Source organism: Miniopterus schreibersii (assembly GCF_964146895.1).
Source record: "Miniopterus schreibersii genome assembly, chromosome: 1".
In the NCBI taxonomy this organism is placed as follows: domain Eukaryota; kingdom Metazoa; phylum Chordata; class Mammalia; order Chiroptera; family Miniopteridae; genus Miniopterus; species Miniopterus schreibersii.
In genome coordinates, this window is record NC_138101.1 from 149,912,396 (window position 1) to 149,940,139 (window position 27,744).

A 27,744-nucleotide genomic window follows, 5' to 3' on the forward strand; every position below is an offset into this window, starting at 1 on the left:
CCCAGTGTCCAGCTTCAGATTACATCAGAAAAGGATCCAATTAACTTCACAAGCAGCATATCCAAAGGGAGATCTCAGGAGGCACCAGACCTTGCTGAGGCAAATTCCACTTAGTGTGGTCAGCACCTACAACAGCAGCTCATACACTGTGGTCAAGGTCAATCCTCACAGCCAGCCAGCCTGAGGGTCAAACCCATGCACAAATGGGCCAAAAGCAATCCAAACTCAATTACAATGGGAGGGCTCACATAACCCACATAAGGGACATTTTTGGAGCACCCAGCTCAGGTGATCAAGGAGACTACACCATTGAATCCTACATGACACTTACTATATAAAGCAACACTACCAAGACTGGGAGACATAGCAGATCTACCTAATTCATAGAAAAAACAGTGGATGGGTAAATACTTTGATACATACTTTGTCTTGGAGACTGTAGAATAAAAGTTTATATTATATCCAAGTATAAGGGAAGACCTATATATAAGACAATTAGTCGTGTTTATCCCAGAATCATAGAGACTTATTTAATCATAGATTGTTCTGTCCACGTAATAAATTTTGAGCAAACTGTATTAGGGGGAAATGACCAACTCACTTACTAGTAAAATACACACTGACCTTAGACTTTCCTGCAACCCCCCCTTCTAGGAAACTGTGACTCAAAGAAATAATAGCCAAATTGTTATTCAAAGATAAAGTCAACAAATGGTTCTGAACAGGTATTTCTTAATTCTTCTTGAAACTGGAGGATGACTTCAGTCAAATAAGAGACACCAGGAAAAACCATGGGAAATGGACTAGTTGGTGGGAGCACCAAATCTCTTTAACTGAAGGACTAAGACTAAAAGAAATAGATGAGCATTACACAACAAAATATACAGGGCTGGGCAAAGGTCAGTTTACAGGTGTAAGTACGCAAAACACAGAGTTTATTCTTGTCATTTTTTTTTTTGATCCTCACTTAAGGACCTGCTTTAATTGATTTTTAGAAAGAGAGTAAGGGAGAGGTAGGAGAGAGAGGTAAACATCGATGTGAGGGTAAAACATGGATCAGTTGCCTCCCACATGCCCCTGACTGGAGATCTAACCCGAAGCCTGGATATGTGCCCTGATCAGAATCTGATACACACACTTTTGGTGCACATGACGACACTGAGTCACACAGGCCTAGACTATTATTGTATTATTATTTATTGATTATTGCATTATTTTTCATACAAAGAACTGTAAACCTACTTTTGCCCCACCCTGTATACATTATACACCTTGACTATGTTGAAAAGACAGCTAAAAAAACAAATGGGAAAAGATTCTGATTTCCTCATTTTAACATTTGAAGGACAGAAGATATCATTTAAAGATTTAAATCAACTAATAGAAAGCCATATGTATTTAAGATTAAGAAGTATAATTAATAAAAATAGGAAAATATGAGGGAAAGAAAAATACAATAATGTCATCACTGTTCATATTAAGATATAGATAGACACTGCCATAAGAAAAAAGAATTAAGAGTATTATATAAACTTGTGAAAACAAATAGTAGAAAAATAATATAATATTTTCCTAAATATTATAAGAAATGTATATATACTAAGAAAAGCATCCATATAGAGAAAGAATTGTTAAAAATTATAAAGACACAAAGCATAATCTAAAATATTATAACAAAACTAAGACAACATGTAGCCAAATGTAGATGGCCCATCACTTATTTTAAAAATTTGGGGAGTCAATAGTGTGTGTGTGTGTGTGTGTGCAATTGTGTGCAATTGTGTGCCATTATATGTACACTGAACCTTTTGTGATTGGAGTGCATGTAAGTTTGCCATCTCTGCTTGCTTAATTTCACTATTTGTCATTTCCTATCAGTCTTTGGATATGTGCTATTTGTCTTATTGTATGTGTCTATAATTTGCTGTAAAGACTTTTTGAAATGAGGCATAGCATAGATTAAATGAACAAACAAACAAAAAGAGAATAAATAAACTAACAAGTACTTTAAAAAACTGGAATGCAAAGCAAAATCTAACCCTATGATGTACACAAGAAGCTCACCTAAAATAAGGTCATTCTGGAACATTGAAAATAAAAGGTGGGCAAACGAAAATGAAAAGAAACCAGGAGTCATGATCTTAACATCAAATGAGGTTGAATTCAGGCCAAGAAAAATTAAGAGTCAAAGAAAAGCACTTTTAATGTTAAATTGTGTCATTCGTAATAAAAATGTAACCACTATGAACATTAACTCACCCCAAGATAGTAAAACAACAAAAAGTTTAGGTTATATAGGAGCTAGAGAGAGAGAGAGAGATTATTAGAACACTTTAATTAATCTATTTAATCCAAATAGATAATATAGATAAAAGATAAATAATGAAAAAAAGACCTAAATAATATAAATAATAAGATAATACTAAATGACACTTAGCTAATTTTATACTTTGAAAACAGAATATACATATGCTTTCTTTTTAAGGACCCTGGAGCATTGATCATACTAAGCCACAAAGAAAACCCCAATAAATTCTAAAAAGTAGAAATAACACAAATATATTCTTTTATTAAAAGTACAATCCAGTTAGAGCGGAAAAAGCCTCCCACCACTTGGAAATTTTAAAACTCTTTCTTAGAAATTAATAGTTCAATATAGATATTCAAATTGACATGATAAAGATATTTTAATAAACTATATAACCAAATCCATGTAATAAAACAAAAGCAGTGTTCGGGAGAAAATTAATAACCATAAATATCTGTATTAATTTAAAAAAGAATAAAAGCAAATGTTAAGCATCCAAGTAAAAAGTTGTGGGAAAAAAATAATAAAAGAAACCTAAGAAGTTAAGAAAGAAGGCATTAATAAAAATAAAAGCAGAACTTACTCATTAAAACACAAGAAAAAATAATATAAGTAATAAATAAATTCAAAAGGTGTACTTTTTATGGGAGAAAGGGGCAACTTTCTAACATAATCAAGAAGGAAAAAAATAAGAAGAAATGAGAAAAAGAAATAACCACAGATAAAATTAAAAGAATCATAGGAGATCTCTTTAACTTTTTGCAAATAAATCTGAAAATCCTATTGAATTGGAGAATATTCTAGGAAAATATAATTTCCAAACCATTTCAGAAGAGGTAGAAATTCTAAACAGATAATTACTACAGAAAAGAAAATAACATTATCAAAGGGTTACCACCCAATAGCACCAGGTCTACATGATTCACAGGAGAATATATTTTTTAATATATTTTTCTTGATTTCAGAGAGAGGAAGGGAGAGGGAGAGGGAGATAGAGAGAGAGATAGAAACATCAGTGATGAGTCATTGACTGGATGCCTCCTGCACGCCCCCACTGGGGATCGAGCCTGCAACCTGGGCATGTGCCCTGACCAGGAATCGAACCTCAATCTCCTAGATCATAGGTCGATGCTCAACCGCTGAGCCACACTGGCTGGGCTCACAGGAGAATTTTATGAAAACTTTCAGGCACAGACCATTTTGATGTTATATGAATTGTGTTTACAGAATGTTAAAATAAGGAAAAAACATTCTCTTTCTAAAGCAAATATAACATTGCTAGCAAAGCAAACATTACCCCCAAAATGAACATTGAGGACTAATGTGTCGTACAAATACCAATGCACACATCTAAACAAAGCATTAGCAAACAGAACCAAGTAGCTCACTGAAAAAAAAAATTTAACATAAAAAGTGGCATGTATTCTCAGAAACCATGGATAGATGATAATCCAATAGAAAAGTGGGTAAAAAAATTAGGAACCAGAAGTTCACAGAGAAAGCAATACAATAGGCTATTGAAAGTACGAAAAGATGTTCAACCTCACTCATAATAAGAGAAATTAACATTAGAACCATTTTGACATACTGTTTTTCATATAGTTTGTCTATGATCAAAAATATTGTATTGGAGAGGGTGTTTGTGGGAGGGTAAATTGGTATGAATTCTAACGAGGGTAATTTGGCAATAATTATCAAATTACAAATGCACATGCCTTTCCAGTTGCCATATAGGATCCATGTGAAATAACATAGGTTCGCACTGTTATTTTGCTGCATTTTCTTTACTAGCAAAATATTGGAAATATTCTGAATATCCAATAGTGTCTCCTTACATAAATTACAGAACATCAACATAACAAAAAAATATTCAGTCATTAAAAAGAATAATGGACCACTTTTTTTTTAATGATCTAGAAAAATGTCTAAGATGCATTGTTGAGAAAGAAAGTTGAAAAACAGCATATATATGCTACTGTAAAAAAATGGAGAAATATATTTGCTCACATATATATAAATATCTCTAATAGAATAAAAAACAGTGGGAGCTTTGTGGCTGGGGAACCTGGATGAGAAGACATTTTGAACCATGTGAATCTATTTTTTTAATGTTATACATTCATCTGGTTATAGTGGAAATCGGGCCTCATAGGCATGCACAACTTGAAGTTAAAAGTAAGAATGAAATTTTATCACCTCCACACCTTAGTTATATCTGTCTTCTGACCCAGGTCATCATGTGCTTCACCTGTCAAACAAAAATTGAGAATTAAAAATAAGTGAAATCGAAACTAGATTTAGACATTTGATCTTAAGGATACGCTTATTTATTAAAGTACCACTGCTGGATGGCATTGTGTGTTCAAACATAGACTTTTTAGGAGTGTTTTCAAATTGTAACCCTAGACATGCTATCTACACAGAGAGATACTCGTGTTTGCCCAAGATAGAACTAACATGCAATATGCATTTAAACTTGCAATCATGTTTTTCTGCTATTTCATCATTCTGGCATTACATTATCTATGATGTTTGTAAGAGGTAAATTTTATCTTCCACTGTTGGGGAATCCAAAATTATATCCAATACAGATCAATTCTTGTCAATGCTAGAGCTTGGTGAGTACATCTTTGTCTATCTTGATTGGGGGCAGATACATGTATATATTATGAAGGTCAGATGAGCATGTAAACTTTAAGCAATATCAGTGCCTTCTTTAGGCAGAGAACATAGCCACCTATGTGCCAGATATTTAAAAATAACTTTTCTCAGTATAAAGCCAATATTTGATTATTACAGATATATTGTAAAATATAGGACATTTACAGTAGAAAATGAAAATGATTAATAGTCCCATCACCCAAAGATAACCAGTATAGAGTTGTTTTTAGGTTGATTATATGTGTGTGTGTATGTGTATATGTTTGTGTGTACATATGTTCATCATACTATTCATAAATTTCTGCTTCCTGTTGTTTTTTAACCACTTACAGTATAAGAATCTCTCCTGTCATTAAAAGTTCTTTGTGAACCTAATTTTGAATGTTTGTATGATAGTCCATGTAGCATCATTTACTTTAGCTTTACTCTATATGGAGGCCTTTAAGATTTTTCTAATTTTTGCTTGGCATTTGGAGGTTTAATACTATTTGCCAGGAATATAATTCTTGTAAAAATAGTAAGAGTTATTTACATCCATCCTGTGCCAGGCACTTACATTATCACTAATCTTTATAACAAACTTGCCAGATGAAGACTATCATTCCTGTTTTATGGATGAGTGAACTGGAGAGCAGAGTCTAAAGTAACATGACTAAACTAAACCTGCAAAGGCAGCAAAGTGGATTTTTGAACCCAAGTCTCACTCTTTTCACTGCATAATGCTATGACCAAAACAAAACAAAAAACAAAACAAAAAAAACCCCACTTGACCAACTGTTATTTGTTGTTTTTCTGGGGGACAGATCTAAATCTGGGATGTTATGTGGCTGCCTGTGGGAGGAATCCCTGAGCTAGTAATGAACCTAACCAAGCACCTGGATTTAAATCTCAAGCTCCCTGCGCGTATGTTCTAGTCATTAAATAATGAAAACAAAACAAAACTGTGTCTTTGTGTAAAATGGTCCCCCCTGAAGAAAGCTCACTTTTAGGGCTGTGATGGGAGTGAAGAAAAATTAAAGAGGTCTAAGAAAAATTATAGTTCTGAGCCAGAAAATAGAAGATTTAGATAAATCAGAGTGGAATGTCAAAATTTCCCAAGGCCTGGATCTATGATATAAACAAGACCAACATGTATGAAAACAGGAAAAAGTTATTCTGAAACATTCTGTGAGTGCTTCAGTGAGAATATATTTTAATAACATCATGAATTCATCATAAATTATTATGGCATATAAATTAAGGATCTAAAGGGGTTACTTCAATATTTCAGTTACTTTCTTACATTTTTCAGGGGAAATTACAAGCTATCATGGGACTTATAAGTTTGGAGACTTGCAAAGATCTTGGCATATATACTTCATGAAAATCAAGGGCTTTCTCTCAAAATAGCCCTGTGACAAACATCTCTACAAATAAATCTTAGTCCATATGTCTGATAATTTCCTTAACATCATTTCCTAGAAATGGTATTATTATATTATCAATATGTGCCATGGCAAAATAATTCAAAAGAGCCCCCAAATTCAAAATACCTCCAATTCTCTAAAATTTTCCCATTTAAACTACTGTGTGGGTTAAGGCAGTATTTAGAAAGCCTTTGAAAATAATTTCCAAAAAACTTTCTAAGGAAAGGTTCTATTTTATTTACTAGTCGTTAAGACAGCGATATACAAAATGTACAATATTACTGAGGGACTGTGGGAGTCCAGGTTGAAAACCCCCTGGCCCACTACCAGAGAAGGGAGGGGGCAGAGGAGAGGTGAGGAAACCATGGTGACCCTGGGTTACAGGGGTGGGTTGAAAGAGGGAGGTCAAAAGGCAGTAGAGTATAAAAATAACTTCTTGTGTTCTTAATTTTGTCCAAGGTCAAATCTTGCTTTAAAATGTTTGGCAGCATGTGAAGTTTCCCATCAGGAGACAAAGGGAATTTCTTCCTCTCTTTCTTGGATTTCCTTTACTTCCTCAGATTTCTGTTTAGAGAAACTGGACTCTCAGAATCCAGTGACTTGAGATTGGGAGTCCATGGGAATCCGACAGAAACCTTCTGCAGAGCTTCTACTCTCTCAGCAGAAGGAACTGTCTGCTAATTGGCCAAAGTCTGGGTGACAAGGGTCCCATATAAATAGAATGCCTTAAGTCCAGATGCAGAGCAGGTATCCTGACAAAAGCATACAGCAGGAACTGCGTGTTGGTGAACCAGCTTGTCTGGCCACTCAAAGCAGCCCACTGTGGTGTGAATTCTCAGGAATGAATAGTAAATTATCACAAACACAGGAAATAACATCCGTTCCAGAGCTGATGGGAAGCAAGTATAAAATACTAAAAAGAACTTGTTCCCCTTGGGATATGGGTCTACTAAGTACCATAGAGCAGAGTCACAGAGTTGGAACACTGAATGGAACCTCGGGCAATATCACGTCTAAGCCCCTTCTCTATCTATGAATGTTAATAAATCCAGTTTCATCTAAATTATTCAACATTCATCCAACTAATATTTAGTGAGATATTTAGTGAGTGTTTATTATGTGCTAAGTCTATGTTAAATGCTGGTGCCCATATTAACAAGAAAGCAGTGATGGTTTGGGGTTTTGTTTTTTAACCCTCACCTGAGGATATTTTTTCATTGCTTTTCAGATAGAGTAGAAGGGGGAAAGAGAGAGAGAAACATTGATATGAGAGAGACACATCGATTGGTTGCATCCAGGATGCTCCCTGACCAGGGCCGGGGATTGAACCTGCAACAGAGGCATGTACCCTTGGTCGGAATCGCACCCAGGGCCCTCTAGTCCACAGGCCAATGCTCTAACCACTGAGAAAACCAGCTAGGTCTGGGGTTTCTTAATAAGAAAAAAAATAGGCTTGCTTATTTTTCAAAGGACCATTAACAATATCAATTTTAAAAAGGAAACGTTTCCCTTACCATAGGTTCTCCCATTAATGGAACATTTTTTAAAAGTCATGATGTTCTGAGTGAGGGTGCCCGTTTTGTCAGAGAAAACATATTCAACCTGGCCCAGTTCCTCGTTGAGTGTGGTCGTTCGAGCCTCAGCAGGTGTTGCTTTTCCAGGGTAATACATCTTCTGATCCCAGTTTATAAAATAACTGTGTCCCAGACGAATTACTTCCACACTTTCATCCATTAAAATGGAAAAAAAGAAGAAATGCTCCATCAACTTCAGAAGATACAAAGCTTTGCCAAAGTAAGAAGTCTGCCAAAGTCTTGGGAGTTTAGAAAAAAATGTGGATGCTCTGTCCCTAGGCCCTAGTGACCTTTAGAAGCATCTAGGCAGGTCCGTTTCCTACACCTTTTTAAGTCATTTCCTTAGGGCACCAGGAAACAAGAGGCTGGCTTAGAGGCTGGCTTTGCATAAAGCCTTAGGGAGCCTTCCATGGTTCTCTATTTACATTAAACAGGCCCAGTGGAGATTTCTTGTGTTACATATTAGTTGGCATCTCTCCTATATCTTAGAAGAAACTATTATTAAAGATGTTTGTCAGATGTCTGATCTAAAGAAATGTGTTGTTGAGGACTTTCCCTCCAATACATTTTTTGATGTGGCTTCACTTTGCCAAAAGATGTAGAAAGAATCTCCGCAAAGCACGGAGAAAACTATAATAGATATTGAGTGAAAACAGGGGTGTGTTGTCATATTACTCTACCCATTTACCAGGACAAGAGCACTGTTTTATAATCTAGTGGTGATTTATAACTTTCCAACTCTGGAAATGAAATTTCCGTAGCCAAGGATATAAACTTTTAAAATCTTTGTCATACATAAGGCCAAATCAATTTCCAAAAAGGTTATAACAATGTAAGTCTCTACCATTGGATTACTAAAAATTATCTTTGACTACCTGCCAAGTCAAATGCAACTAATTACTGTTTACTGCATTTCTTTTCAGTGTGTTAAACATTTGTTTCAGATTTTATTGGCCAGTTGTTTTCTTCTCGGAATTATCTAATTGTGTTATCTGCCTAGTTTATTTTTCCTATTGAGATGTTAGTGTATTTCTTATTTATTTGTTAAGAAATAACAAATATATATATAGTATGTTTCCAGTTCATTTTCTAACCATTTAAATAGTAACACTTTTTTTCACCCAAACTAAAAATCACATTATGACTCTGTAGAGTCACATGATACAAAAATAAATGTCTTATTCTTCATGTATTTATTCATATATTTTCCTGTTATGGTTTACTATTCTGTATCCACCACCACCCCTTCCCTGCACACATACTTCCTTATAAGCTCCTTGATAGCTGTTCTAATTCAGCTCTGCTCAAAAAGCATTAGCACATGTGAACCAGGCCCAGTGCCTTACCTGTCACAGGCAGGCAGGCAGGATTGCATGAATGAATCCTGACTCTATAGTCACTAATTTCATTAATAAGGACATTAACTGAGGTTAAGTGATTAACCCCGGGACACATAAATAATTAACCCCAGAGCCAAGACTAGCATTCAGGCATTTGGCAGAGCCAGCGCAGACCTGACTGTAAAAACAGCCTTACGCACATAACTGCGCAAATCAGTGGAAGCTTCATTAATTTGAAAGTAAAATAGCTCCCTGAAAACTCCAGGCAAACTGAATGGAACAGGATTTGACCCTTCTGTGTTGCAGTACAAGCCAATGGAAGTACTCCAAATGAATTTCAATTCTTAGACCTTAAAATAGTCTGTAGAGAGAAAGAGCATCCTTTTTGTTGGGAAAAGAGGATTTAAGAGAGACAGTGGAACATTCAGCCCTTTGTTTTATGATAGAGAAAGGAGACAAGTGTTGGGAGTTAGCATAATCAAGCCGCTTAGTGTTTTCCGCTAATGATTTCCCCCATTCGGTGGCAAAACAAGCAACATGGAAATGAGTTCCTATTGCTTTGGAAAAAATACTCAAAAGCTAATTCCTTGGGATTACAACTGTTGCACTTCTTAAATTGATGTATTAAAAAAAACCACAGCTGGGTATGTTTAGCACTACAGATAAACAAACTGACAGCATAGACATATCTTACCACAATCAACACCCTTGGCTCACGTGGAATTGTTAACCATTCAAAGTAAATTCTGCACTTTTATTCTCAAGTGACAGATGGCACTAATTTATCCTTGGTACCTATTCAAAAGCCTAATGGAAGCTTCCGGTGAAGGCCTTTGTCCCTCCGAACAGAAATATCTGGGAGCTCTCTTTTTCTAGGTCTCAGTCTTTAAGGCTGAGCAACCTAAAATTCCTCAGAATGCTTTTTCCTCCAAATTGAAATCAGAATCACTGTTCCTACTTAGCAAAAACAAAGTTTACATTTACCCTCATCAATACTATGCCTTACCAACAGAGAATTCCAGTCTCTTTTTTATTCGTGATTTCTTTACTGATTATTAAATCATACACAGCTTAGGCATAGAGGAAAAACACTGTGCCATGTGTCAGAAGACTTGGATTTGGATCTTGGTTCTGTCCCTAACCAGTTCCATGACCCTGAGTGAATCATCTCATTTTGAAAAACTTTCAGCAATAACTACTCCCTAAGAGTCTTAGGAGACATAAATGAGATAAGGTACATGAAAGTACTTCATATAAAATATAAAGTGCTATCTAAAGGTAAAGTGGTATTATTTGGAGCAGAAAGACACTCAGAACTCTATTATTTTAATCCCCTCATTTTACTGAGCAGCACATATTTGACAGGCAAACAGGCACAGAGAAGCCAAGTGCTTTCTCCAAGGTCACACAGGTATTGGTGGCACCAGACCTGAGTTTGGACTATTCCAAACAGATTTTCTTTCCACCACTGCAGGGGACACATTAGAAGGAAAAGGAATGCTAACCTGAGAATCTAGCCTTGGTCTCTAAAATAAAAAAAAGAAAACACCAATCTTTCAAATGATTAAATTAAAAAATGCCAATGCACTTCAAAGAAGAATGTACATAGAATATACTTCCTTCTTGAGGACATATGAAGCTGCACACTTACTAATGGTAAGCCACTATGAGCATTTATTATTCATTTAGGACATAAAAGGAAAGCTATAAAAGCTGACCATAGCTGTAGTGGCAAAGAGCAGGATTTACTACAGACTTTATAATTGGATACAAGCTTGAGAGGTCCTCAGAATCAAAGATAGGACTGAAGGATACCATTTAAATAGAGCCCACTCTGACCACAGTTCCAGAAGGCTCAAAGCAATTTGTGGTGTTATGGCCACATGCCACCACTTCAAGTCAATTTCCCACTACGTGACATTTCAGTTCCCTGACCGCTATCCAAAACAAGGGTGGATTTTGTGCATTAAACTTCCATTGCTTCATAGTAGCTAGAGTTTTGGAAAGATCGAGAAAGAAGCTCATAAAAATTAGTGGAGATTTAGAGCTGGTGATTTTATATATTGTTCAAATACTGATGATGAAGAAGAAAATCAAACAACCAACTCTTCTCTTGGTTCCAGCATCTCTGGGAATGTCTGGCTCAGTCTTAGTAGGATTAGGATCAAGAATGTCTCAGGTACAGACTCTAGGGCCAACTTATCAAACACATACACTCACATCTATACATATACATGTTTATGTACAGAGAGAGAGAGAGAGAGGTGTGTACATACCTATATCTATCTATATATGTGTGTATATATGTATGTATATATATGTGTGTATATCTATTTATACATACACACAGGGAGAGAGAGACAGACCAGTTTCAAAATCTAGTTTATAGGGCCAAATCTAGAAATGACAAATCAAGTTGTAGTGGAAGTTATGAATCATACTTCTATTTAACAGTGGTTAAGCACCACCAACTATATTTCAACTCCTTCATGTACTCATTTATAGTTACAAATAATAGCAGGGAAAATTAATATTCATTAAGCTCTTACAATGTGTCAGGCATTCTTCTAAGAGCATTACGTGTTTGTTTACTCCTCAGACAATCCTATTATTTTTCTCTATTTTTAAAATGAGAAAACTGAGGCACTAAGAGCCAAATTAACTTGCCCAATTTACAGAGCTAGTAAGTGTAGAGTAGGATCTGAATCCAGGTATCTGGAGCCAGACTAGTGGCAGGAAGACACCATCATCATAGATCTCCCCCAATATTCTTTTCTTTCTTACCCGACATCAACTCAATTCTAATCAATCAGGTTGCATGAGATTATATTATAGTCCATACATTCCAAGGAAAAAGATTCATGAGAAAACTAACTGAAGAAGGAAATAAAATGCATTTATTGTAATTTGAAAATGTAAAAGTTAAACAGATTAACCAGCTTAGTTGCTTCATTTGTAACAGATGTGGCAGATCATAAACAGAACAAGAAATCTATCTCGCTGTTGTAATTTTAAAACAAACAAAAGTGATTATGCAAACAAAGGGTTTTGATGAAATAGCTTCACTAAAGTATAAACTCTCATCTTACCTCACATATAATGAAATGGGTACAACTGTATTGAGAATAATAATATATGACCAGAATGTTAAGAATCCTGAGAACACTGAGTTCTTCTCTCCTTCATTCCAGAAAAGGAAAGTTCTGAACTGGTCCCCAACTTGGTTCTCCCAGATTGAATTTCCTATTGCAAGAATAATTCCCAAGCATACCAGAAACCCAAAAATCTGAAATGAGAAGAGAAGTCTGGTTAAGGTTAACTTGAACTCAAAACTAGTCATATCAATGCAATATAATTACACTTTTAACTCCAAGAAATTGTCATTTGAAAAGTAAGTTATACAAAGCTCTACTTATTTATCATTATCATGCAAGTAAAATTTAACATCATTATGTAGGGAACTCAGTTAAATATTTTACATACATTTTCTCAATTCTCCCATTGGTCCTGAGATAGAAACAATCATTTTTACACTTTACTAGTAAAAAAATAAATAAATAAATACAGGGGAAGCACGGAAAAATTATATAATTTGTCCATGGTCACGAAGCTTTAGTTCCTCAATTCATAATTAATGCATATGTTTAAGTGGCTTACATAAAGAAAATCATATGTCCTACATCTATTGTCCAGATGTAATATTAATAGTGTTCCTCCCTTCCCTCTTCAAAAGTAACCTGTTTAAAAGGTAAGTTATATAATCACCCAAGGCACAAAAGCAAAAGGAAGAAGTATCAATGATAAAGGACTCTTCCAGACTGGTTAAGTTTTTTGGCTACAGAACTACCTGCACAATATTTACCTAAGTTCAGCAAGAAAGCTAAGGATTAATTAAAAGATTTCATGACATATATACTTTCCTTTTTGTGAAAAGAAAATTAGCCAACTCTTACATTGTGATTAGTATCGGCATTAGCAAAGCAAACATTCTGAGGTAGAGCAAATAGAAAGACAGCAAAATCAGTCCCTTGTGAGCCCAACATTCCAGCTTTAAGCTGGAAGAACACAAAGTCAGTGAACGTGGTGGTAAGACCTGAACTGAACACGGTGTTCGGGGCGACTTTGCTCCGCTCAATGTCATAAGGCTATAGGAGATGAGACCAGTCACTGTGGAGGGAGGAGCAGGGCTAGAGAATAGGAATGCTTTTCTCTCCGATTCCCTTTCTCCTTCATAAAAGAATATTCAGATGTTCTAGGACTGCTTTCTTCTTTTTTCTCTCATGAACAAAATAGGCACATTAAGATGATGAAGTTTGGGGGAAGACGATTTAACGTATATTAGAAAACCATGTATTAGAGAAAAGTAGAATTGTGAACCCCTGAAATCATACCAGTTTGGTACCTATCTCACACAGTATCCTCTTTCTTTCAATGGCTGATGCTACAAATTCATTGAACTGAATTACTTTAAGAACACTAAAATTGGTGATACTAACATTAAATGCTCAAATTTAATGACTCGGCTTCTAATTCCCCAATGGATCATCCAATTTTCTAGTACAAGAAGCTGGGACAGTCCTTGCTTCACAACCCAGTAATTTTACTCGGTGGTGGATAGATACACAATTCCCATGCAAACCGTAGACGTGAGCTCAGGGTCATTTAAATTGGAAATTCTAGGAGAGGGGCGTGTCCCCTTGACCAATTGATTCTGCCCCAAGAGGACAGGTGTGGCTGGAGAAAAATCTAAGGATAATACTGAAAGTAAAACAGCCTGGCCAATATTTTGTGCCCAAATAAGAGTCCATTTCCTTCTTTCCTTATTCAGAATTCCACTATTACATATCTGTTAAACAAATAAATATTGAGCTCAGATTTTATCATTGTTTGTGAGCATGTGATGGGACAGGTGGGGGAACATGGTTCAAAGTTATTGTCCTTATATTTCAAAGTCAATGTCCTGAAACTTAACCCCTACATAAGGAGGGAAAGCAATATTACATGAAAAATCAGATAACAATCAGATCCACAGCTTGAGGTAGCGCAAGACTAACTGAAAAAAGGGTAGGAGACAAGGAATACCTGACTGTTTTTAATAAATGGGTGGTAGAGGAAATCATTTCAAAAATTTAGAGAAGAAAAAAAACTCAGAGAAAAGGGATAACTATGAGCTAGAAAGTTTAGAAGCCTTTATGAAACAGAACTGTGACAGGCCTCAGAAGACTCATGCGTACAATCAGCTACATAATTTTCAGGGCCCAGTGTAAAATGAAAATGTGTGACACCCCCTCCCCCCCGCCTTGTTCAAAATTTATTAAGAATTTCTAAAGAAAAACAAAAAAACACGTACATAGCAACAGCAGATCAATAACAAATGTGAGGCCCTTCAGAGGGAGGACCCTGTGTAACTAAACAGATCACACACTTATGAAATCGGTCCTGTCCATAAGCTATGCAGAGAGGATGTGAGCAAAAGTAAAACAGAACTACCTTAAAAATTGTTTTGTTTTTCAAAAACAAATCTTCAGAATATGGAGAACTTGCAAGACCATGAAGCCTCCATAAGCACTAACTTACCTCTCACAAGAAACTCTACCAATAGTTGAGAAATCATAATCTGGAAAGTAGAGGGCTATATAACTGGGCCCAAAATGCAGAATCCCCAAATGCAAACTACACAAGGAGAATGTAAACTTCTGAAAGAATTCCCAGCAAGATATAAAAAATATATTGAGATAACAGTGACTAGTGATATTGACTAATTATGTTATAGTAACTTACCCAGAGTACTAGAGTATTCATCAGTCTATCAATGCTTGTTCTTTTAAACTTTGTCTTACCACTGTTCTGCATTAGCTTAGTGTCAGGACCTGCAAAAAAAATATATTTTTTTAATAACAACTTTGAAATGATTAGAGCATGATGATGATTATGATTATGATAGAGAAGAGGGGGAAGAGGAAGGATTCCTATTCATACCAAATGTACCTGAAAAGAAAATAATGTATTTTTCAAAATAATTTAACTTTTATTAAGAGCAAGCAAGGGCCATTATAAAGTTGTATATGATTCTCAACTGGTGGCTTACCAACAACTCTGGAAACTGCAGGAGTGTTGGTCTCCTCAGAATAAAATAAATCCAGACAGGACTTGTAACTGAACGGTTTAAGAAATGCTATTTTTCCAAAATCTGTGTACAAATATGCTTGTAGTTTGGAGCAGTTAAAAATAATTAAGTCAACCATTGTGAGGAATAATTTGAAAATGTTAGAAAAGAATGCAGTAATAAATGCAGTTCAGGACACGAACATCAAAAATGAAAAGTTAAAATAAAAAATCAAATTCTGACTCTGTTTCCCAAAAAGATTTGAGATGCCTTTAATACAGAAACTAGAATAACTACAAATAATACATGAGCAAATAATTTAAACCTTTACTGTGTATTACACACTGTGTATATAATATGTTGTTTATTAACATATTATATTCTTAAAATAAGAATTATTTTAATATTGTGTTAGATTAATTTCAGGTAAATACGATACATTATCATACATTATCTCACAATATACTAAGTGCCTTGTTCAAGGAATTCTAAGAATATTATTACCTGCCTTAGAGGTAGATTATTAGGTGATTAATGGAGGAGAATGTTAGAATATATTGTTAAAGAGATTTTTTGTGGACATAGAAGATGCTAAATAGAAGCGATTAAATTTTAATTATGCCTGACTTCTCTAGCGCTCCCTCTCCATATCATCTTCCCATGATTATTTTCAATTCATGGAGCCATTTAATATAGGAGTGGAGGAGGAATGAAAGAAAGGAGGGGAGGAACACATACAGTTATACTCAATTTCAAAGTCAGGGAAAAATGAGCACATCCTTAAAGATTTTCATTTACCTTGAAGGCAAATTGAAGCAAAGATTGAGTCTCAGAACAATTCACTGCCTTGAGTTGAAAACTGTACCCCAGTGCCCTATTCCCAGCCACTGCTGTGTAAAGGAGGCACCCACATTTTCTCAAAATCATTTCTTAAAATCATGTGGACAATGAAGATGAAAAATATTTCTTTTATAGTAAAGATCACAAAGGGCAAATAAAGTTTGTGATTGCTAAAAATTAAAATATTGACAGACCGGTTTTGTGCTAAAAATTTACATTTCTTAAGCATACATACACACAGAGACTAGCAAATAATCCATTCAATGGATTTTTAAGCATTTACCTAAATATATCCACAGCACAAATGTTGATATACACACCTCTTCCTGCCGTCAAAGCCACATCTCTTGAAAGACTAGTCTATACTCAACAGTGGTCGTTTTCTCATCTCTTACTCATTACTCAACCTACTTTCTAGGCCAGTCATTCCACTCAGACAGATCTGATGTTATATCAATATTTTTTATGCCTTCTTCGACTTCTCAACAGCCTTTGACACTGTTGCCCATTCCATCCTTTTGAAGCACACTCTTCCTTTAGCTTCCAGGTCACAATGTCCTCCTGCTTTGCCTCCTACCTCTTTGGCAGCTCCTTCTTTGTGTTCCATGATGACCGCCACTCTGTACCCAGCCATGAAATACTGGGATTCATTAGGACTCAGGTATAAGCCATCTTCTCCATGTTTTCAACCCACCTTCCCTGGGCAATCTCATCTAAGACCACAATTCCAATGACCATTTATAGACCAAATGTATATCTCCAGCTCAGATTGTTCCTCTGAGCTCTAAAAACCGACATATTTAAATGCATATGTTAATTGCCTATATGATATCTACACCTGAATCTTTCTTAAGCTTCTCAAGTGGCATTTGTCCAGCCCCATTTGTAATCTCCAGGTGTATGTCCATCTCTAGCATCCATGATATCCATGCTCCAGAGTTCCTCATTTCAGTGAAGGGCATCACTTCCCATCCAGTTGTGAAAGCTGAGAGAAACCTAAGAGTCTAGTCTATCTTCATGACTCACACTCTAATCCAAAGTACCTTCGTCTTTCAACTGGACTATAATAAAAGCCTAGCAACTATGTCTCCCTAAATCCACTCTGCCCCCGACTCTAATTAATATTGTTCCTCCTTCCCCACCACAATTACACATTTCTTCCAGGACCTGCTATTTATCAACTTTACAAACACTGTAGTCAAAAGTGAACCTTTAAAATTTAATACATAAACACATACCATCTGTTCGAAAATTTGCAATGGTTTCCCAATGCTCTTAGGATAAAGACCAAAATTCTGGATATAGACCACAAGGTCCTACATGGTGTAGCTCCCATCCACGTCTCCAGGAACTCATTAATTCCTATCCTCCTTGCTCTCCATGCTCCACACTGGCCTGCTTAAGTTTTATGTTTTACCTCACCATCCTTACATCTGCAACAGGTCCTTTACCCACAATGTGTCTTTTAGTTAGCTTGCTCTTCCCCTTCATGTCCCTGCACTATATACTTTGTGAGTCCATGTTCTTTTTCTTCAAAGTACTTATCTTGGTATGTGCTTATATATTCATTACTCTAATTGTTTGATATTAAAGTCTCTGTCTCCTCCCAGACTCAAAACCACATGAGTGAAGGGACTGTATTTGTTTTGTTCACATTCTCAAACACAAATGAGTAATTACCATAGTAGGCACATAATAGGCATAGATACATAGTAGGCACTCAATAAATAATCATTTGATGAATTAATTTATTAAGCACCTGATATGTGTTAGGCAATGTACATATATGCTTTTTATCTATTATCTCAGCTAATGTTTAAAACAAACCAACAAATTAGTTATCCTTAGTTTACTAATAATGAACCTGAGGTTTAAAGAATTTAAGTAACTTGCCTAAGATTTCTTGTCTAGTAGGTGTCAGAGCCAGAATTTGAACCCAGATTTAGCTAACTCTAAATCTCTTGCTCTTGACCACTATTTTTAAAATTATATGAAATAGCCCAGCCAGAGTGGCTCAGTGCTTGAGCATGACCCATGGACCTGGAGGTCAGGGTTTGATTTCCAGTCAGGGCACTTGCCTGGGTTTTGGGCTCCATCCTCAGTAGGGAGTGTGCAAGAGACAGCCAATTGATGATTCTCTCTCATCATTGATGTTTCTATCTCTCTCTCCCTCTCCTCTCCTCTCTCTCTAAAAATCCATTTTAAAAATCTTTTTTAAAAATTATATGAAATAGTCCATTAACTCATTAATTCACTGACTCATTCAATCAATGTGTATTTAAGACTATGACTCATTTAGAGTCCAAACAGGAAATACATGACACATTGAACAAGGATAATTGGAGAAAGGTTTATTTATAAAGAGATTACACAAAAGTGTGCATGGGGGTATAGGGAAGGCAAAAAGTTAATGAAGTAACCAAGGACTTAGCAGCAATTAAGATGTGTCCATCTAAGCCAAAGGGAGGGGAAGAAGGGAGATTATGATTACTGGACCTTAACAGAGAGAGGTATGTAGAGTTTGCAGCCTTTAAAAGAAGAGTGATTTTATGTTGAGGGACCCAAGTAACTTGAAGTGACTATTCAGGAAGACAGTCAAGAAGAGTAAATCCCTTGATCTCAATCTTCTTTCTTCCTTTGATCTATCTCTTCCCAGGGACCCCCAATGACACAGCCCAAATAAAACCAAAGTTCGAGGAAACCTGTGAGTGTAATCCATACAACTCAGCCTCCAGGCTAGAGAGAATAGTGGGAAAGGGTGACAATAGATCTGGAGGGGCAGGTAGAAGACATCCAGCACAAAAACCTACTATGTGTCAAGATGAAGTGGACTCCTTAAATGAACAAGTCTCCAACCCTCAGAAAAAAGACTTTCTCCTCTCTTGGCATAAAGAAAAAGTCATTACCACGGAGGCATGGCCTAGCTGTTAATGTACATTAGACCCTCATAAATTATACATTTGTAAAGTAAACCATGTCTGTCTCGACTATATTCCTTGCACAATCCTCAATGGTAAGTATAATTAGAGTAATAATATAGAACGAATAGTTAATAATTTATTTTGGATAACTCGCAGAACATCTAGGTGTTTCCCTGGAACTGGTTTCCCAAGTTAGATGTCTCAAGACTTAGGGGTTCTGAGACATTCATCTGTGCAATTTTGACCTTGATGAAACCAACCCTTCCTCTGCCTGCCATTATTCTAGTTAAGCTTTTTGTCATCCTCTGTGCCCAGACTAAAGTCAATGGAGGCATGTTCTGCATTACAAATATCTGCCTCATGAAGGCTTGCCACCAGGAAACACCCAGGCCACATCACAAAAGAAGAGGGTGTTCCCCCACTTCCCCCTGCCAAGATCCACAGAGCAGTACTTTTCCCAACTCTCCGCCTATGCATCTGAACTGATGCCGAAAGAAGGCAGAAGCAGGGAAGAAAGGAAAACAACACTTGCCTAGCATCCTGTCCCCACACTCGTTGTCTCACTGAGCTTTGGCAATGACTGTCTAATGTACGTATTATCATCCCCATTTAGAGCTGAAAACTAAAGCTTAGGAAGTTTAAGTAACCAAAGTTTAACATCTTACAGCTGGTAAACAAGTCTGAACCCAGGTCGGTCCAATCCAAACTCTCTGAACTTTCTGTTATACTGCTCAGAGGGAGACCTGTTCAACCTACCACCCCACTTCCTTCAACGTAGGAGCATTTTCCCACAGAGCCAACCTTATGAAGGAAAACTTGGCCCTGCGTGGTTCACAGCAGCTGTCCTAGCTTAACATGCTGTAGCTGAACCATAGTCCTGAATCAGTCTTTTCAAACAAGATCATAGAAATGCAAACAAAATTTTGGGCCACAACCCATTCCTAGGATGAAGCACTCCCATTTCTGTGATGACAGGGAGCAAACCAGAAGGGTCCTTCCCATCAGAGGAACTTCAAGAAGTCTCCCCTTCATTAAGTAGGAAGGTAAGCACAGGTTAATGTGTAAGCTTGGCTCTCTTTTTCTCAGTGCAAGAAAGATACAAAGAAAGAAAGATATGATCATAGGTTTATTCCCATGACAAAATAACAGAAGCATCTGATGGGAGAATTATTAAACCAGATTCATTCCCAGATAAAAGCACATACACTGCCTCATTTCTAGGGATTTCCCAAGTCCTTTCAATGGCAATGTCGCAAGCAGCAAGATCCTTGCTAACACCCACAGCTGAGAGTATTTAGAAAAAAATGGGAGAACTTTTCTAGGTTTGGAATCCTTTTGAGTCTTTAACAAACATTTTGTTGTTGTTGAGGAAAGTCAGTTAAGAAAAACATTCCAATTTTGATTGCACATATAGTCAATGGGCCCAAAACACATCTTAATTTGGTGTCACAATAAACAGGATTTTTAAAAATCAAGGGCTGGCAATTGAAGCCACGAGTACAATTTGAGTGGCTTTATGAAATGGTGCTACTGTAAGCTTCCTTAGCAGGAGAAAGCCACCTTGGGCCCGTAGATATAAAATAGAAAATGAAAAAGTGGCCAGCAGGAAGAGAAAGAAGCACCCTCCCCTCCATCCCCTCACTCCTGCCCCACCTCTACAATCTTTCCAGGGCACGCTGTCCTATGGACAAATAATAGAAGAAGCTATAGAGTATAAACAGAAATGATTGTGGAAGCTTCAAGAAAGCTTTTCCAAAATAATTACTTGACCTTTGCAAACTACAGAAACAGAAGAGCAGGGGAATTTCTTTCATACTTTTTCCCCACTTTAAAGGCAAGTTGATTAAAATATATATATATGATGAGGATGATTGAGATGGGGTTAAAGAAAGAGAAATTAAAAAGTAGGCACCTAGCACCCACTGAGTAATTAAGGGCCAAGCATTCTTAGGAATAAGTTCATTATGTCAGTGGTTCCTCACACAGTGGGACCACACAGACTATTCCCAGAGTGTTGGTGTCTCCCCCCAGTGCCCTGCACTCTGCAGTCAATGCAGGGCGGCACCTCAGGTAGAACGAAAATACTGTGTTCATCCAACCGGGAAAGCCACAGACTGTGCCAGTGCATGTGTCAGGAAGGGATTTCCACCCCCAACAACCCCGGGCAGTCAGCTGTACCTGCAAAAATAACCATTCCAAAACACCAGCTGGTGTTTCTCAGGACACAGCCCCTCAGGATTATCTTCTCATTGTTGAGGGAGTACTCGCTGTCCTTCCAAGAGAGAACTCCCGTGAATTTATCTAATTTGTTGTTAGGCGCCTCACAGACAACAATCCCTGCAAAGTAAAAAATAATTGTAAATGCCTTTTTATGACTTACCTTGAACTCTCTTTAGAAGCCCACAGTACTTGGTTACCACCTAACTTCTCATACACAGTATATTTTACCTTCTCTCTTAGACAGCACAGTTCCATGTACAAGATTGTGCTAGGAAAAATAAGTTAGAGGGTACAAAGATAGAAACCCATCAAATGTTTTAAACATAGATTACTACACAGTCCAAATAAAAACAGAAAGCTCAAGAGCCATGGGATTTTTTTTTTCTTAAAAAAATCACTTCTCTCTACTTCTAGTTTGTAACAATGACTTTTGACAAGATAAAGCAGGGACTGTCCTAAAAGTTTTTCTTATTCCATTTCTTTTTACGTAATTTAAACTTTCCTACAGGTGTCCATGGTATACTTCCAGTTTCACAGCCAAAGTTAATCAGATCTTTCTAGGCTCATACTCAGAATTTCAAGAGTTCTGCTATATTCCACTCCCAAGAAACCTGGGCCTTATTTGCTACATGTGCCTGAGAATACGTGTGATGCCTTTCAGCTGTTCTATGCATCTTATCTTGATTAGATTCAGAGTTCTGGAGACTCTCAGAGACACCATATAACTTGCTTCAACCTGGCCAGAAGATGTATCTAGTTTTTTGTGTGTGTGTTTTTTATTTCAAGCCTATTCCAAACCAAGGGCATGCCCATTTCAAATCAATGAATCAATTGATTTGTTCTGTTGTTTCAATAAGAATATACACTCTCAGGGTGTGCATTCTCCTTATAGAAAAGGAACCAGAAATAATATTTTATGGACCCTGTCACAAAATTTAACTATTAGATTAAAATACATTTTGACTTTGGGTGGTGGGCACACAATGCAATATACGGATGATGTATCATAGAACTGTACAGTTAAACCCTATATGATTTTATTAACTAATGTCAACCCAATAACTTAATTAAAAATATATTTGCACTGAAAACAGTTGAGGTTTAAATTTTTATAAGTAACTAGTACAAAGACTTGAAAGACAGAGGGAGAAAGGAAGGAAAGGAATAAAAAAGGAGGTTGTGGGTAGATTCAAACTAGGTAGATCCAAACAGATTAGTACCTTCAAAATTCTCTCTCTTGAAAACAATTAAAATACATTTATTTAATCAGAAGCCAAAATGGTATGTTGAAACATAATAAATTGCATTTAGAAAATTTTAAAAAGGGAGGCATGTCTTCAGCACTGACTGAAGGGAAAGGAGACCAGCCCAAGCCTAGAGAACCTCTGTATTACACTGCTACACCACTCACCAAACACCTTCTGAACTTAAAACATTCTTACATAGGCTCCCTTTCCTTCCTAGGATATCTTTTTCTTTTAAAACTCTTAGACCTAGGTGACAGCAGCCAGTTTTCTCATGGCCTGATCACTTCTGACTGACCAGATTACTAACATTAATAGAACTTGCATAAAGAAACAAAAACAGTCTTCTGGTCAAGATGGCAAACCTGGTACTCACATCCCCTCACAAACACATCAAAATTACAACTAAACTACAGAAAAAACATCATTCAGAGCCACCTGAAATCTAACTGAACGGAAATCCTACAACTTAAAATATAAAAAAGAAGCCACATTGAGACTGGTAGGAGGAGCAGAGACAAGGAACAGAATGATCCCACATCCAAGTGTGGCAGATAAAAATCAGGAAGGGTATCTTGGCTACAGAGGTCCCCTTGAGGAACAAGGGCTCTCAGCCCCACACCAGGCTTTCCAGCCCAGGGTTCCAGTACCCCACAACTGGCTATAAAAATCAGTGGGGATTGTGGCTGAGTAAGATGAAGGGCTTCTGGAATCCCAGGCACTTCTTCTTAAGGGGGTCACACATGGACTTACTTGGACTCACTCCCTCTGAGCTCCAGTACTGGGGCAGCAGCTTTAAAGGCACCAGAGACATATGGGGAGGAAAAGAATTATCTGGAATCAGGGCAAGAGATGGGGAGGACAGCTTTCTGCCAAACAAAAGTTCTGGCAGAGGTCGTTGTTCCTTGTTTGAGCTCTTCTCCCACAGAGTCAGCAGGCAGGCACCATATCTGAGTCTCCACCAACCTGGCTATCCCTGTTCACCCAGCCCTGGTGATTACCTGAGACCCTGCCCCACCCACTTTGTTAGCCCATCGAGCTATTTCCAGTGACTTTTCCATATGAATGACCTATCTTGGCTCATGCTTCAGATTTCCCTAAAATCTCTTTAAAAAGCAGCATCTGGCCTTGGCATGCCCCATAACTCTAACTAAGTGGTCCCAGGCTTGGCACTAGCAACAGTTGGCCTTGCTTTGTAGCTTGGCTTTCCCTGGGCACCTCCAAGCCCAACACAAGTAGCGGATATCTGCAGATTGCTTTGTAGCTCATGCCAGGTGGCCCCAGGCAGAACACAGTCGGCAGCTGACCTTGGCCTGGACCTCCAGGAAGGTCCCAGAGCCAGCGCACCCTGTGGACAACTTCAGACCACATCAAAGCACCACCCAAACACCTCCACAAGTGACACAGTCAAGGGGAAGACTTAGGGGGCACCAGAGCCCCACTGAAGTAAGTCTTGCTCCATAGTATGGGCCCCTGCACAGCTGATACTCCACAGTGGTCTCAGCCAGTCCTCTCAGCTGATTTACCTGGGGTAAATCCCTCCCATTGATGTGCCAACAGCACCACTACAACAGGAGAATGTACACAGCCCACACAGGGGTGGGGGGTGCACCTGGAGGGCCCAGCTCAGGTGATTGGGAGGCTGTACCATTAGACCCTACAGAACACCTACTACATTAGGCCACTCTGGTAAGCCTGGGAGATGTAGCAGCTCTGCCTAACTCATAGAAACAAACACAGGGAAGCTGCCAAAATGAGGAGAGAAAAAAACATGTCCCAGATAAAAGAACGGAACAAAACTCCAAAAAAAGAACTAAACAAAATGGAGACAGACAATCTACTAGAGGCAGAGTTCAAAACACTGATTATAAGGATACTCCATGAACTTAGGAAAAGAGTAGATGAATATAGAGAGAATTTCAACAGCATAAAAAAGGACATGGAAACCATAAAAAAGAACTAGTCAGAAATGGAGGACACACTAACTGAAATGAAGAATAATTTAGAGGGAGTCGAACAGTAGAGCAGATGAAGCCAAGAATCAAAATAGTTATTTGGAATGTAAGGAAGCAAAATTCATCCCATCAAAATAGCAAAAAGAAAAAAGAATTCAAAAAATAAGGATAGTGTAAGGAGCCTGAGACAAGTTCAAGCATACCAACATTCACATCATGGGGATGTCAGAAGAAGAGAGAAGCAAGAAATTGAAAACCTATTTGAAAAAATAATGACAGAAAACGTCCCTAACTTGGTGAAGGAAATAGACATACAAGTCCAGAAAGCCCAGAAAGTCCCAAACAAGACAAACCCAAAAAGTCCCACACCAAGATACATCATAATTAAAATGCAAAATGTTAAAGACAAAGAAAGAATCTTAAACACAGCAAGAGAAAGGCAGTTAGTTACCTACAAGGGAGCTCCCATAAGACTGTCAGATGATTTCTCAACAGAAACTTTGCAGGCAAACTTTGGGAGGGATTGGCAGAAGATATTCAAAGTGATGAAAAGCAAGGACCTACAAATGAGATTACTCTACCCAGCAAAGCTATCATTTAGAATGGAAGGACATATAAAGAGCTTACCAGAAAAGAAAAATATAAAGGAGTTCATCACCACCAGACCAGTATTACATGAAGTGTTAAAGGGTCTTGTTAGAAGAAGGAGGAGGAGGGGGACGAAAATACGAACAATAAAATGGCAATAAATACATATCTATCAATAATTGAATCTAAAAATAATAATAAATGAATAAGCAGAACATAAACACACATACAAAGAAGATTTTGATGGTTGCCAGATGGGAAGGGAGTTGGAGGGGTGGGTGAAAAAGATGAAAGGATTAAGAAGTGCAAAATGGTTGTTTCAGAATAGTCATGGGGATGTTGAGTACAGCATGGGGAATATAGTCAATAATATTCTAATAACTATGCATGGTGTCAGATGGGTACTAGATTTATTAGGATGATCATCTAGTAAGTTATATAATGTCTGATCACTGGGATATACACCTGAAACTATATAATACTGTATGTCAACTGTAATTGAAAAATAAAAAATAAAATAAATGTAAACGCAAAATAAATAAATAAAACCATGAAAAAAATAAAAAGAAAAGAAAAAACAAAAACAAATGAAACCCTGAAAGAAATGAGTGACCCGTGGCCTCAGGACTGCTTTTCCAAATTCCATCTCCCTTTCCCCAGTATAACAAAAGTGTTGTCTAAAAGCCCCCACTCAGGCACTCACTGGCATCTTCCCAGGCAGCCACTGCTAGATGAGAGAGTGCTGGCAGAAGGGTTTGGACAAAGCTAAATAACCTGTACAAAGTCATTTGTTATATGAAGGGAAGTAGCTGAATTCTGGTTACTCTCATTATGGCCTATAAATGATATTAAAAAGTAAATTAAAACTGATTTCAACTGGCCCAAGTTGTTTGGACAATTATGTGGTGGAAGAGGAGAACTTTTTCTAAATTCTAAGAACTCAATATCCTTTCTTCTTGACCAATAATTTTTATTCCTGAATTTTGTAGAACCTTGAATTGGATGTCCAGCAAAACTTACATAAAATAATAGGTTGACAGCAGCCCTCAAAGCTTATTTCAGTTTTTTGACCCAAGGCTCAATTTCTCAGACTTCAAACTTGGCCACTTATTTTTTAAAAAAAAGAAAGAAAGAAAAGTGCTTTGGGCAAAAACATGATACACAGTCCCTGCCAATAGGAATATTAAAAAACAGGCTCATTTGATCATTTTTATTATCACAAGCAAAGACTGACATGGAGGCAAATGCAGCCTTGAATATGTTGGCTTGCCGCTCCCAGGCCCCGAGGCTTATCCACTCCTGGCCAGACACCAAGGGTGTGGTTCTAAACAGGAACAGGCAGTAAAGCCAAGGGGTTCTGCCTAGGTTCTTAAAGGCCAAGCCCCAATTCAGCCTTTCTCGAAGAATGTGGTCCCAGTGATTTAAGTACTAAATGCAGGGCCCCGTCAAAATGAAGCGATGGGAACAAAGACAAATTACATACTTTATCTTCAGACGTGCTCAGCTTCCCCTTTCTTAGCCCTGTTAGCATAAAACACAAGCTTTCCAAATTCTTTTTTTGCCCCTTTCAAAAAGGGGTGAACAAGTTCCTCTGAAGGTGCACTGTATTCACTTCTGTTTCCCCACAACCTATTATACTGCCTACAAAATAGGATCTTAACAAACATTTGTTAGAGAGGTGGATAGAAAAAGTTTCAGATAACTGGGAGGTGAGATGGGCCTTAGAGTAGATCTTAAATGGATATATTTAAGGAAAGAAATGGATATATTTCCATGGTAATAATGATAAAGGGGTTTGAAAAACCTAACTGCCCAGTCACAATGGAGGGCTTAGGTTGGTCTAACTCTAAAGGGATACAAATAGATCTGAGAACACTGAGGGGAAAAGGGGAAGGCAGGAATCTTATATCACATTAGAAGCAACCAAAATATATATCCCAGCCAAAAGCATAACAAGAACTAGGGGAAATTTTTAGGACCCTTCTTCCTTTTGCTAATTTTATCAGAGAAGAGTAACAGGCAGTAAACAGTTTGACAAAGGATGAGAAAACTGTTTAGAAAAATAGCACTTTTTTCTCACATAGTTATGCACTAAAACGATGTTTAGAACATAAATTTATCTTTAATGGGCAATCAAACAATTAGGAGGAAATCATGTCAATAATAAAGTACAAATATAATCAAACTAGCCAGTCAGCCACTGAAGAGAACACACGTGAAAGTAGATAGCAACTCAACCAGTTCACAATCACACAGAAATGCTCTAGGTCCATGGTAAACAAAATCCACAATATTTCATTCTAGGCCTTCCTCAGAACCCTAACTTCAGTCAGCTAGCTTATTCATTGAATAGCAACCTAATAACCTTGAGAAACTAAAGTATTTACCTCCAAGTGGAAATCTGTAGATTATCATGAAAATGGAGCTCAGTATCCAGTGTTCCATGATTTTCCAGGGAAGTTGGCTTTATTTTTCTGTGTATATTATTATTAGCAATATTTCTTGATTATCTGCATTGCAACTCTTCCGTTAGACAAAGCATTTATTAAATAAGACATCATTATTGCTGTTCAAGCTTTTC

At 37.2% G+C, this 27,744-nt stretch overlaps 1 protein-coding gene across 2 annotated transcripts in view; it reads right to left on the reverse strand.

Moving 5' to 3' along the window:
• ATP8B4 (ATPase phospholipid transporting 8B4 (putative)) overlaps positions 1-27,744 on the reverse strand; it is a 189,160-nt gene that overhangs the window by 62,113 nt on the left and 99,303 nt on the right. For both annotated transcript variants that reach the window (XM_081140667.1, XM_081140668.1), the window contains 5 exons: positions 21,335-21,493; positions 15,071-15,159; positions 12,379-12,575; positions 7,890-8,098; positions 4,513-4,556 (listed from right to left, as the gene is read on the reverse strand). In XM_081140667.1, the coding sequence (XP_080996793.1) occupies positions 4,513-4,556; positions 7,890-8,098; positions 12,379-12,575; positions 15,071-15,159; positions 21,335-21,493 (698 nt within the window). The remainder of the gene's footprint in view (positions 1-4,512; positions 4,557-7,889; positions 8,099-12,378; positions 12,576-15,070; positions 15,160-21,334; positions 21,494-27,744) is intronic.